At 30.2% G+C, this 18,835-nt stretch overlaps 2 protein-coding genes across 2 annotated transcripts in view; both read right to left on the bottom strand.

The window, feature by feature from the left end:
- Positions 1-18,835, bottom strand: part of LOC113388213 (acetyl-coenzyme A synthetase-like) — a 46,958-nt gene that overhangs the window by 24,413 nt on the left and 3,710 nt on the right. The gene's annotated exons all lie outside the window — the stretch shown is intronic.
- Positions 1,776-2,434, bottom strand: LOC113364158 (ras-related protein Rab-1A-like; the record flags this gene model as incomplete). Its single annotated transcript, XM_026606638.1, has 1 exon — positions 1,776-2,434. A coding segment is annotated over one exon (495 nt), but the record flags the coding sequence as incomplete, so codon positions are not given.

The following is an 18,835-nucleotide window of genomic DNA, read 5'->3' as shown; positions in this document are numbered from 1 at the left end:
TTTTATTTTTTTAATTATAATTATGTTGAAGCATTCTCTTAGATATATATTGAAAACTCTCTTTCCTTGAGTTTCCAAATTTATTAATACTTTAAATTCATTTTATTATTACCCAATTTATGAATACTTTAATTCTTTTAAAATTACAAACCCCACATAACAGAATTGTTGACTCCGTTTACAAAGTGAATTCTAATAATTGAGAAAAATTCTATATTGGAGAGAGTTCACAATATATATTTTCAACATAATTATAATTCAAAAAATAAAGATCAATACAAAACAATGTTAAATAAACATATGCAAAATTTTAAACACTGCAAAGCACGCCAGATATTAATGTCCCTTAATAGACTTTAAAAGAGGCAACCTAAAGTAAAACTGATTCGATTTAATTAAATTGGCACATTTAGTGTTTCAAGATTTTAATATATTATTGCCGCGGTTTTCAGTATCCGAATGCTCATCGACAACCTATATATATAGGACGCCTAAAGTACTGAACCGATTTTAAATTGGTTTTGCTCACCGTGTGCATATGGACCCCCCACATATGCGTTAGGCTATATTAAAAATCTCAATTTATAGCCAAAATATTATAATTTTGGTAATTTTAATAATTTTTGACAGATAATTGTAGAGTCAGTTTGATCTGTACAATACTAAAGCAGTATAAAGAACATTTGCTCTATGATTATATTGTAATATTTGAATGCAACGGTTTATAATGATTCTATGGTAGTCCATTACGAGTTGGTAACAGTTGAATGTTATATATTATTATCTGCTAAATTAATGAATAAATATTATGTATTGTTATGTTGATTGAAAGTTATTGGTGAAAAGTGTATTAAGCAAAATATATTTGTGAGATTCTTGAAATTTATTTATATTAAATAATCATTTAATATTATTAATAATATTATAATTTATGAAATTAAATGTCAATGTCAATTTCACAAATATTTTTTATGGTCAGGGGAGGTAGAGATAGTTTAAATATAAACTAGTGGTGTATGGCATCGTACCAAAGCAAATTGCTCGAACTTCCCGTGCCGTGATGGAATATTCGAGAAATATTAAATGTTTATGGAATATTCGAGAAATATTAAATGTTTTTACCAACTGGTAATTCATGCCGACACGAATACACCTACCATAAATGAAGTAATAACAAAAACAGCACAGAAGTATAGAAACAAGCTAATCAATCACCCAAATACATTAGCAAACTCATTGATAACAGAGAACTATCGTAGAAGGTTGAAAAGAAAAGCGCCACTGGATTTAAGCAATCAACTCTCCTGAGAAAAAAAATGGAAATAACTTAATAATTATTTATAAGAAATTATTTAATAAGTAAATATTGTAAATTTTATATCGAAAAAACAACTACTGAGTTGTTTTTTCCAACAAGTCAAAGTTGTATACAATGTACCTTTTCGGCGGACTATTGTAAATCCATTAAATTTACTGAATGTCCTATACTGGACAGTTGTAAATAAAAGAGTTAATAAAAAAAAAAAAAAAAAAAAAAAAAAAAACTGATGACACTATATTTTATTACGTAAACATGATGGTGTATCAAATTATTGTTTTGATTTTCTAATATTATCTAGATTATGTTTTGTCTTACAATTGCATATATTTATTTATATTAATCATGTTGGAATACCAAAAAGAAAAAAACATACATTTAATTTTATTATAAAATATTATGTAAGGAATATAGTTTTATGAATATTTAAATTTATCGCCAACTTCGTTCGTCCATACTTGCTTAAATTCACTTATTTTATTATCTCTTAGAGTAGCTGTTTAACCCATCATATTAACTCATTTGATATTACTTAAATTTTACTTGGTATTAATTTAATATTGTGTAATTTAAATACAAGGCGTCCATTGGGCCAAACCAGTAGCATATTGGAACATTTATTCAACAGCAGCCAGACTTATTAGTCTCGACTGGTCTGCCTTGATCAATCTTAACTTTGCTTGCGGTATCAGCAGAGCTGCTTGGTGGACCGACTCGGTTCTTGATTTCCGCAGCCATTGTCATAAATGCTTGTTCCACATTTGTTGCATTTTTGGCTGATGTTTCCAAAAATGGCACTCCTAACTGGTCAGCATATTCCTTAGCAGTAGTGTAGTCTACAACTTTCTTCGTAGTTAAATCACTCTTGTTGCCTACAAGTAATTTATTTACACTATCACAAGCACAGCGATCAATTTCTTCGAGCCATTGCTTAACATTTCCGAAAGACTCTTGATCTGTGCAATCATATACAACAATGATTCCATGTGCCCCACGGTAATATGATGAAGTTATAGTTCGAAACCGTTCTTGACCTGCTGTATCCCAAATTTGTAATTTTATGGTTTTTCCATCTAAGTCGATAGTTCTAATTTTAAAATCTACACCAATTACCACGAATTACTTTATTCTAAATTATATCACTTGATCTTCAAACACAGATTAAAGAAGAATTATATATATATATATATATATATATATATATATATATATAGTAACTTATATATGTTTACGGAAAAGTGATTAAATAAAAGTTAATCAATCTAATTTAAAATGAAGGACATTGTCTATTATTTATAAGAATTATATGAACTGAATTGCAAAGTTAGAATTATCCATTTGAAGTATATAAGTGAGCTTTAGAACTTTAGCTAGAATTAATAATAATAATTAATAATTTTCGATATAAAAATAATATTTTTTGAGAATTAAAATTTTTTTTCGAAAGCAATCGTTTCGTCAACACAAGTACCAAGCTTTTTGAAACATCAAATTGGATGCTTAGTTCTCTCAAAAACAGCAATTTTTTTCACATTTAACTCGTTATCTTCAAAACGACTGGACGTGCCTTTGCCAAAATCTAATCACCACTTCTCCCTGTCATTACTAATTGAATCTTTTTTAGATCATTCAAATCGGATGCTCCCTTTTCTCAAACACTCGATTTTTGAGCACTCTTTGCTCCGAATCTCCGAAACAGCTGGACCTGCTTTTGCCAAAAACTAATCTTGTAAAATAAAATTATATATGAAAAAAAATTATTTTCGATTTTTTGACGATTACAATAACTAACGCTACATAAAGTTAATGAGAACGCATACCTAAACAATAATGTGGACATATGTGTTCTATCAATACAATAATAAATATTTTAAATATAAAAGGTGTGATAAAATTGTGTGACAAAAAAGGGGAAAAGGAAAATTTTCCTCTAAAAAAATCACATAACAATGTTTATAATAATAAATGATTATACAAAAAAAGAAAAACAAACCAAAAGATTTATTCGCTCTGAAGGAAAAACTAGGCAAATATCACCCGCTGCTATGGGTCGAGACCCGCGATGCTGGTATTAGGGTAATCTCCACATTTCTGGTAAAAATTTTCAGTGAGCTCCTTTGTATGGTCGAGTATTGTCGGTACATTAGCATGTTCATGTATGTATTTTGTAGAGTAATAACGCCTAGTCAGTGGGTCGCTTATTTTGTTGAGTACTAGTCGTAGTGTCTTATTTTGTACTGTCAGTAAATATGTAAGTTAGAGCAGCATATGTCACTATAGGTCTGATCAGTGTGAGGTAAATTGTCCGCCTGTTCTTCATGCTCAGCGGGCTGTTATGGTTCAAGAGAGGTCTCAGTAGATTTAACATCTCGTACGTCTGTCCAATTTTCGTGTTAATATGTTTCGTGAAACTGAGTCTATGGTCCAAATTCACACCAAGGTACTTGACATCCTTGGACCACTCAACTTCATGGCCCATTACTTTAAAATTTTCCAAGTCAGTCAGTCTAATCGTGGCATTTCGGCTTTTTGCAAATAAAATTGCCTCCGTCTTTTGCGAATTGATCGTGATCTGCCAATTATTAGTATATTCGGTTAGCTTGTCTATGTGTGTCTGTATCTTTGTAGTCAGTAGTGTAGGTGATCGTGAAGATTTGTACATGGCAGTGACGTCAGCAAATGTCAGTAAAGTTGTGCTGGTGTCAGTGGGGATGTCGTGGATGTAGACGTTAAACAGTTGCAGTCCCAGGATCGCGCCTTGCAGTACTCCCGCCGTCAGTTGTTTAACCGTTGAAAGTCCGTTGTTCACTTGTACGGTACGGTGAAGTTGCGGTTTGAGAGATATGAGTGTGATATTCTTGTAATGGAAAGTTGAGTTGGATTAGTTTGTAAATAAGTCCGTCCATCCAGATGGTGTCGAACGCCTTCTCAAAGCCGAGTAACACCAATCCGGTATGGTTCGTCTGTTAAATTGAGAACTGTGTTTTCTATGAGTTGTGTTGTGCTGGTGTCAGTGGGGATGGGGATGTCGTGGATGTAGACGTTAAACAGTTGCAGTCCCAGGATCGCGCCTTGCAGTACTCCCGCCGTCAGTTGTTTAACCGTTGAAAGTCCGTTGTTCACTTGTACGGTACGGTGAAGTTGCGGTTTGAGAGATATGAGTGTGATATTCTTGTAATGGAAAGTTGAGTTGGATTAGTTTGTAAATAAGTCCGTCCATCCAGATGGTGTCGAACGCCTTCTCAAAGCCGAGTAACACCAATCCGGTATGGTTTCGTCTGTTAAAATTGAGAACTGTGTTTTCTATGAGTTGTGTTAGTGGGTATAGTGTGGAGTGTCGTTCTTTAAAACCATATTGTGTGTCAGGTATCATTTTGTTGTGTCTTATGTGCTTGTTCAGTCATTTGTGTAGTAACTTATCGGCTACCTTACTTATATTACGACATATTAGCATTTTGTTTATGTATGTCTTCAAAGTTTTTTGCCAATATCTCCGCCGTGTCTGCTGGTGTCGTAGCGTAATTGTTGTCAGTTAATTTAAGTGGAGGTATGGTTGTTGGTTTCAGCGTCAGTCCTTTTGCGGTTTGCCAAACTTTGTGTGGGTCAGTATTTATGTTATCGAGGCTTTTTGTCCAAATGTCGTTTCGGTGGTCACGTATTTCATTGGAAATAATTTTTGTCAGAAAACCGTCTGTTACTCATTATCTGTGTTACAATAATCTTCTAGTTTTACTACTGCTTTAGTTAATTAAAATCTAGAACTTTATTGGAAATTTTTATGTTATTAACAGTTTTGGAAAATTTTAAAATGCCTATGGTTGTTTAGCCGTTTAGGACCTTTCAAGAATCTTTTTTTGGGCTTGACTGAATATTTTTATTGACTATTGTTAAACTATAAGTTGATTTTTATACAATTGAACTCTAAGATAATCATTTTAATTATTTGCAACAAATTGCAAAAACCTAAATTTCAAAATTAAATTGATTCTTGCGAATAACCGAACAAAAATTTATTGTGCGGATTCTTAAATTTTAGTTACATTGTGGGAGTCGTAATGATTATGACAATATATTAAATTATAAACTCCCAACATATAACAAAAATATATAAAATTTATTCATAATAAAAATATTCTGATATGAAAAATATAAATGACAAGTCCAATTGTTTTCTCTATCTCCAAATGACTAGTCTGCTTGATCCCCACACACTCCCTGCCCAGTGTTGATCTCACAGTTTAAAAAGAAAATACAGGGAAACACGTTATAAAAAATATGGCGGAAAAGCAGATTAAGCAGTAGTCAATTAGAAATTACCAATGAAATAAATGAAGGTTTCGTCGGCAGATTCACCGTATGGCAGGTAATTCGACCTTCCATCATCTCTTCATATGGTTTTGAATATAGATCACGTGATAAATTCCTGAACCTCGATGTCGGTGAACTTCTAAGATTTAGCCTCGATCTAATTGGTATTAGTTATATCAGAATTACTTAATGTTTGGAATGCATAATTTATGGGTACAGTTTCCATTTCTGCAGGCGTTGCATTCGTATCTGATGGGTTCTTATCAGAGCAAGAAGTTGGCTCTTTATCCAAATCAGGATCATTGGTTTCTTTAAAATAATAGTCCACAATTGTGGAATCCAATAAATAATTAATGTCATCATTTTGTTTTGACTCGTCGCTGTCACCGATAATGGGAGGTAGCATCAAAAGACGATTTGTTGAGTTAACGGACGAGGAGAGGTTGAATTGCATTCCAATGAAAAGTCTAGGCTCCAAATTATTTTTTGTCAGCAATAAACACTGAGGTCTGGGTATACCAAATGAGTATAGAGAAGTCCAGTTCAGATAGCAAGTGCGTTAACTATGATGAACTGAGGACTGGACGTACCATATAAGTCGTCTCTGAAGACCAGTGATTATGGTGCTGCGTCAAACTGAACAACTGAGAGCACAGAAAACTGAAGGTATAGTGCAGGATACGTAACTCCGACACGTTTGAGGAAATTAACAGCAAACTTGATTGATCAAAGATTAATAGCACTTAGGGGATGAGCAAATACTATTTAGGAAATATTGATAGAACGTACAAGCCAACTTTTCCATTCCATAAATAGACAATAATAGAACTTTACTGCCAATCTAAAACAAAGCTTAGACTTGATTAAATGATGCATTTGAAGTATAAAGTATGAATAATTAACTCTCAGAAAGGAGTGCATATACGATCTGAAGATTATCTCCTTATTACACATTGAAAAACTACTGCAGAGAGTGCGTATCAAACTCAACGAAAAGGAGGATCTTCTGCACAATATCATCGTAGGAAAAATTGAAGGACTGAACGTAACGAAGAAGAAGGTAGATATTGGATGTCTTTGACTAGTGTACGTAATCTACAATGTTACTACAATTACATACATCAGTAAGCCTATTATACTAGTGTAGTTATTCTTATTTTTAAAATTCTAAATAAACAAAGTAATATTTGACTATTTGGTACCAATTTTGCACAATTCAAACAGTTTAATCTTTATTATTGCCTAAAATATATAAATTATTTAATCTAAACAGGGTCAAACAAAAAATCGTTTTATCGAAATAGTCAACAGCATACCTTATCTTGGCAATGTATGCAAAAAAAATCGCAACTATTACCGCAACTGGCGCCTTGATATCTTATCGATTTTTTTATTTACATTATGTCGCTATCATTTTGGCTCTTATTTTCTAGTAGAACAGCTAAAACCTCATTGTACTTTTGTACTGATACATCTTACCAATGTTGTAACAGACGTTTATCAAGAGGACCTTAAATAATATTAAAATATTTTTTTGTCTCATTTGGACATGTGAACCATCCTGCATGATATTTCCATAGCTACAGGCCGACGCAATATACAAAACTGTGAAGGTCGGTCATTTTTGGCATCATACGATCATACAATTTCGGTTCCCGTTATTCTTATCGACTGATTCTTCAGTTTATGGATTTAAATTTGCTTCAAATTTAACAATCTTTGTGTAACAATTTTATGATTGATAAATTATTTAAATTGTTAACTTGATTATTGTAAAAAATCACACCTGGGGTTTTTGTATCTTATTACAATATTCCCCATGTTATGACGATATTATTTGCCTTTATTTTTGACAGAACGAGAATTATAAATCAAATCAAAATTGTGAATGAATCAACTCCGAGTTGCTCCAATCTACAAAAAAAGAATGCGCGTAAGGATCACACGCAATTGAAGTACAACTTATTTGCTACTGTTCAAAGTAGCAATTTTAATTTAACTAAAAATAAATACATCAATTACAATGATTTTGAATAATGTTTATTAGTAATATTTTAACACTCGTGATGCATACATTTATTAGTGTCAACCAATATAGACATTTATATAATGATAAATTATAAATTATATATTTATAATAGCATTAAACATATTTAAAATCGATAATGTAATTAAAGTCATATGTCAAGTATGACATGATCGATTTGTCATTGTAATTAGCATTTAGAAATGAACCTTCATTAGAGTAATGAAATAATTGCTGATTAATAAATTCTATATTATTCGTTCACACAGTAATTTATCTTAAACAACGCCTAAAGAAATATTGTTTTTGCAACTTCACTCATCATGTAATAATTGTGTTTGAAGAACTTCATGTAATTAAAATTAACATCCATTCATTGACTGCTTCTATTAGTTATCTGCCGTAACTCACTTCCGTTGCATTTGTACGGATTTACACCCTAGTCGCGCCTAAAGAAGTTTTACTTCAAAAACTTTTTTGCTATCTGATGCGGTATAAAAAAAACTATTTTAATTAGCAGACGCGATAGAATATCTACACTACAGTATTGACGAATGATCCTGGAGAAGAATTTTTGCAAAAACTAGCTGTAAGTAGAATTCTGTCTTAAGGCAATTAGGGCATCGTGCCTTAAGGCAAATAGCTGGAACTTCCCGTACCAAAAAATATTATTTTTTTTAAAAACGATTAACATTTTTGAAAAAAAAATTACTTCGAAAAAATAAGATTTTTGAGAAACTATAAATTTGACAAAAAATTACTTTTTTTTGAAAAAAAAAATTAATTAAAATTTATTTTTTTTAAATCTTGTTTTTTGAAAAAAAAATGTTTTCTTTATTTTGACATATGTTGGAAGATCTGAACTTTTTTTCAAAGCAATCGTACTACTTTAAATGCATAGAAACAAAATATAAAGCGCGTAAGCGCCGCGTCGCTGTCTAACGGGTAAACATTGGTACGGAACCCATAGGAATGTAAACAAAATTTATACTTATTGTTAAAATCTCTATAAAATATCTGATAATTTGATATGCATATGTCTAATGATCATTTTTGACCGACAAATGGCATTTTTTTTACTTTTTTCGTTAGATCTCCGAAACCGCTAAACCTGCCCTTATAAAAATTTGATCAAATCTTCATCTTGTCAATACAAGTAAAATGAAATGAATTATTAAAAACTGAGGTACCGTTTTTGGCACTTTTTGCCCCATATCTTTGGAACGGCTAGACCTACCTCCGCCAAAAACTAATCAGCACGTCTCCTTATCAATACGAATCGAATGTTTTTTAAATTATTCAAATTGTTTCATCCGTGTTCCCGAAATCGTCGACGAAAATTTGTATCCGCACACACATACATACTACGCACACACACACATACATCCATTTTTTCTAAGGTATGCCAAAATGTTCAGAAACCTCTGAAACGTAAAGATATATAAAAATTTTCAATTTCGATTTTTTTGCGATTACTATAACTTACCCTACGGGAAGTTAATAATATGAAGTAATATGTACAAAAAATGATTTTTTTTAAAAGGATTGACATTTATGAAAAAATTTTACTTTGAAAAAATTAGATATTTGAGAAACTATATTTTTGAAAAAAAAACATTTTTTTTGAAAAAAAAATTTGAGAAAAAAAAATGTTTTCTTTATTTTGAAATATTTTAAAAGTCCTGAACTTTTTTTCAAAGCAAACGTACTGCTTTAACTGCGAAATATCGAAGCGCGAAGGCGCCGCGTTACCGTCTAACGGGTAAACATTGGTACGGAACTCATAGGAATGTAAACAAAATGTAAATAAAATACGAGGTGTGTTCAAAACGTACCCGGAATTTTTAAATTTCGCGGGTCTGGAGTGTCTGATTGTCAAAATTTTTTTTTATTGTGTTGGTATACATGCCCCTAAAGTATGATGAAATTTTCAGCTATATTCACTGTTTACTTTGTCTGTGGTAGTCGCTAAGTTCGACGTGTTTTTCTGAGCTCGGCGATTTTTACAATGGAAGAATTGAAAAGTCAAAGAATTTGTATTAATTTTGCGTAAAAAATGAAATAAAGTGTAACAAAGTGTGTGAAATGTTACAAAAAGCCTATGGTGAGTCTGCTATGAAAAAAACAAGTTTCCAAGATGGCCGCGAAGACGTTGAAGATGACGAACGCTCCGGTCGACCCAGCACGTCAACAAACGATAAAAATGTGAAAGAAGTGGAAAAAATGGTTATGAATGATCGCCGAATCACAATTAGAGAAGTTGCTGATGAAGTTGGCATATCAATTGGCTCATGTCATAACATTTTTTCAAATGTTTTGGGCATGAAACGAGTGGCAGCAAAATTCATTCCAAAATTCCTCACTCGTCGTTGCTTGTTCGTAATTTTTTGGCCAAAAACAATACCGTAGTCATGCCCCAACCTCCATATTCACCAGATATGGCTCCGTGTGACTTTTTCCTATTCCCAAAGTTGAAGAGACCCATGAAAGGACGGCGGTTTTCCTCGATTGAAGAAAATCGCCGAGAGTGCTCAAGGACATATCAAAAAGTGAATATCAAGGGTGCTTCGAAAATTGGAAAAAACGCTGGCATAAGTGTATTATATCTGGGGGGGACTACTTTGAAGGGGACCACATTAATGTAGACGAATGAATAAATATTTTTTTGAAAAAAACGAAAATTCCGGGTACTTTTTGAACAGACCTCGTATATTATAATTTTATGTGCTTATGTCTAATAATCATTTTTGATCGCCAAATGGCATTTATTACTTTTTTTACTAGATCTCCGAAACCGCTAGATCTGCCTTTATGAAAATCTAATCAGTTGTTCATCTTGTCAATATAAGTAAAATGTTTTTTAAATTATTAAAATCTAACGCTCCGTTCTCTTAAAAACTGAGTTACCCTTTTTCGCACTTTTTGCCCCGTATCTTCGGAACGGCTAGTCAATCATTTTTATAATTGAACCAGTTTCAGTAAGACTAATGGTTTTGTATGTTCATTAAGACCAAGTACTCCGTCGTTATACCAAGAAAATCGTCTAATTTTAATGTTAACAAACGGCAAAAAACTTCTCATTTTTTTAAACTTTGATGAATTTTTAAAATTAAACTACTTGTCGTAAGGCTGTAATATTTTAATAAGTTGTATAAAACCATGATATATATCATCAAAAAAAGTTTCCAATAAATCGGCTCAATTTTTTTTTTTTCAACAACAAATTACAAGAAAACGGCTCGATAGATTTTCACCTAAAACTAATCAGTGTCATTCCTAACTAATATCGTTCGAACAGTTTTTGATTTTTTAAAATCGATTCGGTAGAATAAGCTTAAATGTGGACGAAAAGTTTAACACTTTTTTCCTAACATCAAAGAAACGGCTCGGCCGATCGTCGCACGAAACTGACAAGCGATAGTCATCATTGAGATACATCAAATGGTTTTTAAATATCTGAAATCAGTTCAGGCGTTTTAGAGCAAACGTCGATGAAGACTAATTTTGACAAATGCCAAAACAACGATAGTAATTTTTGCAATCTTTGACGAATTTCAATTAAGCATTGCTCAACAACTATATTTGAAAGAAGAAGGAAAAAGATGTATAACCAGTAATAACCTTAATTCTTACGACTTTGTCTCAGGAGATAAACGGTAACCTTAGAAAATCCATAACAAAAGTATTTCATTTCGTTGTTAGTTTTTTGGGTTGTGAGCACTGTGATTTAATTTACGAGACCTTAATATAAATTTCAACTATGCGTTATTTAATTGTTTAATAAAATGTAATGTTAATTTTAAGTGAGATTCAACAGTTTTTTATATAACCACACTAAGAGCTTATACCTGGATGGGGCAAAAGAACCAATTGAACATTAACCCCGGCAAAAGTGTAAAAAACAAAAAATTGCAAATAAATTAAATTGAATAAAGCAATTTTACAATGGATAAATACTAGATCAAGGTTATTTACCGTGTTATCTGTGTAAAAAATGCACCAACGAAACTTATATTTTGCATTAGTTGGATAATGTAGTTATTTTGTAAAATACCTTTAAAATTAAAATAAAACATTGAACCGGTTTGCCATCTGGCCATCCCAAATTACCTCGCCTATGGGCTAAAAAGAACAAACTTTTATAAACATCAAAAACACATTTCTAGTTTCTACAATGATGAAGCAGCTGGCAGTTTAACTGAAAATATTTGTTCAAATATTTCGTTCGGTTTTTACTATATAATTTATATTTGTTCAAAGTCAAATTGGAACTTTGTGTGATAATGAATTTATTTTAATTCATGAAAGGTTACATGAAACTTTTCAAAAAGCAAGTCGAGGAAGAAATATTTAATTTATTTTCTACCTCTTCTCGCAGAAGTTAAAAAAAAAGTGAGCTTAGTAGTTCTTTCAATTATACACAAAATGAGTATTCGATTAATTGGGTTTGTAATGACTCTATACGTCAAAAGACAAAAAAAAGAATTGGATTGGATTATACCATGATTTCTATAGAAAGAATATAAAACTTTCAGTTCGATTGGACAAAAAAATATTTTTAATATAAATTATGTAATATTGAACAAGTAGACTTTGGGATTTTATAGTTTTTATATTACCTCATTGTCTACAGCAGTGATTCCCAACGTGGGGCGGACCGGTGGGCAATTTGTAAATTCAGGGCGAAAATTTGAAAATTTTGGTGATTTAAATGTAATGTAGTATAGAATCGGTAAAATATTCAACAAAAAATGCTTCGTAGATTCAACTAAGATGTCCAAGTTTCGACGGGACAGTTCTAGTTTTCATCCTTGCTTCATTATAATCTGAAAATGTTATATGCGATAAACTGCTCATATAAAACTAAACATTATGATAGAGAATGTTGCAAAATATAAAAATTTTTAGGGTTCAAATAGCCCCTCACTAATTATCTTAAACTGCTATATCCAAATTTACGAAAATTACCAAAAAATGAGGTAAAGAGTTACTGACAAGACTCGACTTGAAATATGCACAAGAAAAGTGATATTTACTACTAAAGTTAATTGCAAAGTTTAACGCGAACAGAGTTTTATACAAAGCTTTGAAAGTAAAAAACTCCTAAACATGACGTAAGTTTTTTACTCACTATTAGTAACTAGGGCTAAAATGGAGTATAAGGTTAGCAACTAAGTGCGGCTTTTTCTCTTAGATTGCATTAAATGAATCTTTTGTTGAAGTAGTCTACATGTAAAACACATTTTTTATTGTATAGTAAGAAATTCAGCTATCAATTAGTAGAAAATACTATTTTGATCGGTTGTGTAGTTTTCGTTTAGCATTCGTTGAAAAATGGAATATCAAAACAAACGTTTTAGTCATATTTTGCATTTTTATTTCTGCAAAGGATAAAACGACTCCCCTTTGGTGTCAAAGCCTTAAAGAAACAACTATGTTAAAATTGGTTTGGAAAGTTTTGGACTAATTAAAGCAATAATCGATTCGGTTAATAAAAACAATTTGACTATGTTTAAAAATTATTGGAATTTTTCTCCACATCCACCAAATATTCCTGACCACGAACCATCTGATTAAAATCCCTAAATAAAAAAAATCATGATGGTGTCAAATTGTGCCTAATTCAATTTTTGCTAATAAAAACTGGAAGTTTTATAAACATAGAATAATGATGTTTCTTGGAAGATGACAAAAGGTCATCGATCAAAATGGTAAATACATTACAAAATAAAGTTATTTAATTCCACGCAAAAATTGTCTTTGATTTTTTAACAAAAATGCACACTTACTAAAATAATATGATTTAACAAAAAAAATATATAAAAATTAGATATAATTCCATTCAGTTAGAATTAAGAAATTGTCAAGAAGCTAAGTAGGCTCTTTAAGAAATGGCTTTAAGAAGAAACTGAAACCAAATGCTCAAATGTAATCATAAGTACAAAAATTTTCTATAATTTATTGATAAGAATATATATTGATAAGAAATAGATATAAATAATACAACGTGGAGACTAGAGTTTAAAGCTCAGTAAATAATAATCTAATATAAAATCTTTGTGCAGCATGCACCAAGCTTAAGTATTGCATTAAATAAAACTGCAATAAAATTAGTTTGAAATTTCCGTTTTTTGGCTTATTCTGAAATTTAATTTATGATGTTCAATAACAATTTAATAGTGATTTCATCTTAAAACTTCTCATTCATATTTTTTCAGGAACAAAAAAAATGTATAGAGGGGGGGGGCATAATGTTTTTAGAAACCTCAAGGTGGGGCGGGACCCAAAAAAGGTTGGTAATCACTGGTGTATAGCATTCAAACAACATATCTTTACACACTTAAAATAAAGTATTAATTTTTTAATTCTCTAGAAATTGTTTAAAAATACCTTAATTCGTAAAACAACGTTTGCCGGGCCAGCTAGTATATATATATATATATATATATATATATATATATATATATATATATATATATAATATAGACTTTATATTTAGAATTTATATTTAATTTGTATTTGTATTTGTATTTATTTTATTTATATTTATATTATATTTATATCTTAATATATATAAATTTAGTGTCACAGCCCTTGCCCGCGATAAACGCCTAAAATACTGAACTGATTTAAAATTTGTTTTGCTCACCGTGTGCATATGGATCCCATTTAGAACATAGGGTATATTAAAAATCTCAATTAATAGCTGAAATTTTGTATTATTTAATAAAAAAATATTTTGACGTTTTACCATAGTTTGAGTTATGTCGAGAGTCTAGAGTCTAGTCTTCTAGACCATAGAGCAACGAATGCAACGAGCGATTGATGCGTTTCTATGAGCTATTTATGATTAACTTAATATACTTGCATTACATTGCTGTGGCACGAATAAAAATCAAATGCCCATATAATATTATTATTTGTGTACATTTTTCATCTTTTATTTAGAAAAATTGTATGAAATATAAATCATATAGTATATTAGTGCATTTTAAAGCGAATATTAAGTTTTAAGATATAAAATTGAAATTGAAATAATTTATTACACACATACAAATATATAAAAATAATATATTCATAAATATATTTAATCAACGCATACACAAAATCAAATATAATTGTAAAAATATAGTGCTTTACTAAATGTTTTACATAAAATTGTTCAATACAGTAGACCCTCGCTTTACACGGCACTCTGGGTACACGGTTCCCGTGCTACACGGAGCTAAAAATCCGACATCCCTACTACTACACGGACTTCTTATTACACGATATTTGGTCAACAGCCCATAAGTTCGTTGTGCAACCTATAAGTGATTCTAGTAACTTGATATCAAAAGGGTATTAATGTAAGTTTTGTTATCGACTTTTATATTTTAGGCATGCCTGATTATATCATAGCTGCCTAGGAACACGTTTGAGCTGACTCCTGCGTCGCGCCAATTTTTGAATGAGGTGTCAATGTAATACATGTCATTTCGCCCGTATTACTCTTACTTCAAGTTGTATTTTTTGGTCTCCATACAGCACGATAAAAATGGTGCGATTTGTACCAACTCTGAGTCTCGAGTCTCTCATAGCACGGTTCCCATACTGCACTATATAAGTTTCCATAGAACGCACTACGAATTAGCCTGAATTGTATGTTGAATACGAGTTTTTTATAGCACGGTCCCCATACTGCACGGTACGCACTTGCCGCGTAAAGCGAGGGTTTACTGTATACAGAATTTGTTATAAGACGCGCGCTGCGAACACTCGAGCAGTGCTCTGACTGTTCTGCTCGCCTTTGCAATTGAGAGACTTACGCGGCTGTTCTACGAGCGCGAGCGTGTACTTGCTCAAGTTATTTCAACTTTTGGATGTGTTCTGTCACATGGACTGAAACTAAATTTTGGATTGCGTAAGAAAAATGAATAGCCTTTCTAACGATGCTAATTAAAAATTAGTCCAAACAACCGCACAACCAGAAAATTTGAAACAAAAAATTGTTTTCACCTTTTCATAGATTAAAACATACTTATTTACCAATATTTGTCAATGATAATATAGTCTATATATAGATATATATATATATATATATAGTCCACACTGATGTTAATAGAATTGCGTTATTTGTTTGTCGATATCTTTTACAGTTTCGTCAAAAAACGATTTTGAAAAAATGGGCCACTTTCACACATTTTAAATGATATCTCGGCCAAATGACGAGCTACGGATTTGAAATTTGGTGTTTTCAATTTTCTCGAAAATACCTATAAAATGACATCAAAATCATTTAAATACCAGGGTGGGGCCAATTCTGTATGGAAACACGATCAGACCCTTTGCTTAAAATATTATATATTATAATTATTTGTAATTATAACAAGAATGATTCAGAAGTGTTTTTTGAATAATATGTAAATATATAATACATATACATATATATATATATATATATATATTTAAATATTGCTGGTTAGAAATTGAAAAATAAAGATACTAATAGAAAATCTTTACAACCAACTTGAATCGAATACTATTATAAGTAAATGTATCACTTGATTACTTATGATAAATTTTATGCTAATTTTATTTTATTTAATAAATTTACATAACTTATAGAAATTTCGATTTACAAATTTTATCTATTCGGCTGAAAAGTAACTCATAAATTCATTTTTTGATAAAATCTTTTTTAGTGAAAAAGTGCTAACGCATATTCAATCATACAGGTAATTAATTCAATTTTTTCATTAACTTTTTTTTCAAACTTTCCAAAACTTTCAAATTTTATATTATTTTTAATATCTTGTTATATAATCCACTCAATTATTTTTATCATATTCATTTTGATCATATTATCATATTTCTGTACATTATTTTTTCAACTATTTTATTAATTAAAAAATCCATCTTTTTTCTTAAACATATTGTTTGCTTAAATCTTATCTAGATCATGTTTCTTGACAGATGTCCTGAAGATGGAACGTACCTAGTTCCGAAACGTCGACAGTAAATAAATAAATAAATAAATAGTTTATTAAAAAACTTTTTTTGTTTTTTATTACTTTTTGGATTCTTGTTCGAAACTCTACAATATAAGGCAAGCGCCTTGGCAAGCTATATATATATATATATATATATATATATATATATATATATATATATATATATATATATATATATTCTTTTCTAATATCCTGTTCTGATAATCCACTCATTTATTTTTATCATTTTCTTTTTGATCATATTATCATATTTCTGTACATTATTATTTGTTACAATTAATTTATTATTTAAGAAAAATCTATTTTCTATTCCTAAACATATTGTTTGCTTAAATCTCATCAAGATCATGTTTCTTGACAGATGTCCTGAAGATGGAACGTACATAGTTCCGAAACGTTGACAATAAACAAATAATTAAATAAAGAAATTATTTTTTAAAAACTTTTCTTGTTTTTTATTTTGTATTATTTTTGGATTCTTGTTCGAAACTCTACAAAATATATATATATATATATATATAGCTATATATATTAATATATATATACATATATGTATGTATATATACATATATAAATACATATAAATTAATATGAGTATATAACTAGATAACTAGAAATATAAATATAAGTAGAAATATAAATATATAAATATATAAGTACGAATATAAATATAGAAATCTTAAACAATAAGAATTTTGAAAACAAACCAATATGAAGCTTTTCAAAACTATTATCATTATATTTTCTCGTATATTTCTGAGTTCAGTATCATATTTTAAATGGATTACATATATCATGATTAATTTATACATTTAATGTTTGTTTGCGTAACGGGAAAATCCAGTAATTTGCCTAAAGACATCTCAAGCTATCCATGTATTCTCATTATTTGTATTATATACATATACACATACATATATACATATATATATATATCTATATATTATATATATATATATATATATATATATTATATCTGGGTGTAATATATATCATATTATATAAACAATGGAACATATATGTTAATTGTGGATTTATGTGTTTTAATTATGAAGTGTCACGTTGTAGTTCGCTATACAGAGTGGGCCTATGTATGTTTATGTTTATATATATATATATATATATATATATATATATATATATATATATACGTCTGACTTATGAATTCAATAAGCTAGATGTCCTATATTAACACTACATAACTACAATAAGATAGTTCTCTTATCTTACTGAAGAAATTATTTCACCTTACACCAGTGTTTTCCAACTTTTTTAGCACCGCGATCCCCTGTTCTAATAAAAAAAATGTTGCGACCCCTTAACTTTTTCAACAGTTTAATTTTATAAATACTCAACTGATATTATCAGACAACAATTAATTAATATGCAATATTATGTAAAAATATGCATAAAAACTAATTAATTTTTGTTTATTTTTTAATGTCGTTTCGAAACTATTGAATTATTTTAGATAATAGTATTCTAGAATCTGATGTACGCCCCCCCCCTTAGAGCAGCCTGGCGCCCCCCTAAGGGGGTTTTTGGCGACGGCAAGTCTAGCCGTTCTGAAGATACGGGGCAAAAAGTGCCAAAAATGGTAACTCAGTTTTTAAAAGAACCACGTTCAATTTTAATAATTCAAAAAACATTTTACTTGTATTGACAAGATAAACTACTGATTAAATTTTTAGAAAGGCATGTCTAGCGGTTATGGACTCTCAATAAAAATAAGTTAAAAAAATGGATTTTGGCGGTCAAAAATGATCATTAGACATATGCACATCAAACTATCAGATATTTTCATAATGTGTACACATTTTGTGTAAATTTTATTCTACTCCGCACCAAGATTTTTAATTTTGAAGTTTATTTATATGGTTCAAACAAATGTTCTCGACATTTTCGACAGTATGGAATAACCGATTTGGATAATTTAAAAAACATTCGATTCGTATTGATAAGGAGACGTACTGATTAGTTTTTAGCAGAGGCAGGTCTAGCCGTTCCAAAGATACGGGGCAAAAAGTGCCAAAAACGGTAACTCAGTTTTTAAGAGAACGGAGTGTCCAATTTTAATAATTCAAACAACTTTTTACTTGTATTGACAAGATGAAGAACTGATGAGTCGAAAATGATTATTGGACTTATGCACATCAAATTATCAAATATTTTATAGAGATTTCCGTAATG

This window comes from Ctenocephalides felis, unplaced genomic scaffold (assembly GCF_003426905.1).
Source record: "Ctenocephalides felis isolate EL2017-DRISC unplaced genomic scaffold, ASM342690v1 CF-g0.4_SCAFFOLD_00845, whole genome shotgun sequence".
Taxonomy (NCBI): Eukaryota; Metazoa; Arthropoda; class Insecta; order Siphonaptera; family Pulicidae; genus Ctenocephalides; species Ctenocephalides felis.
This window is presented reverse-complemented; position numbering and strand designations above follow the sequence as displayed.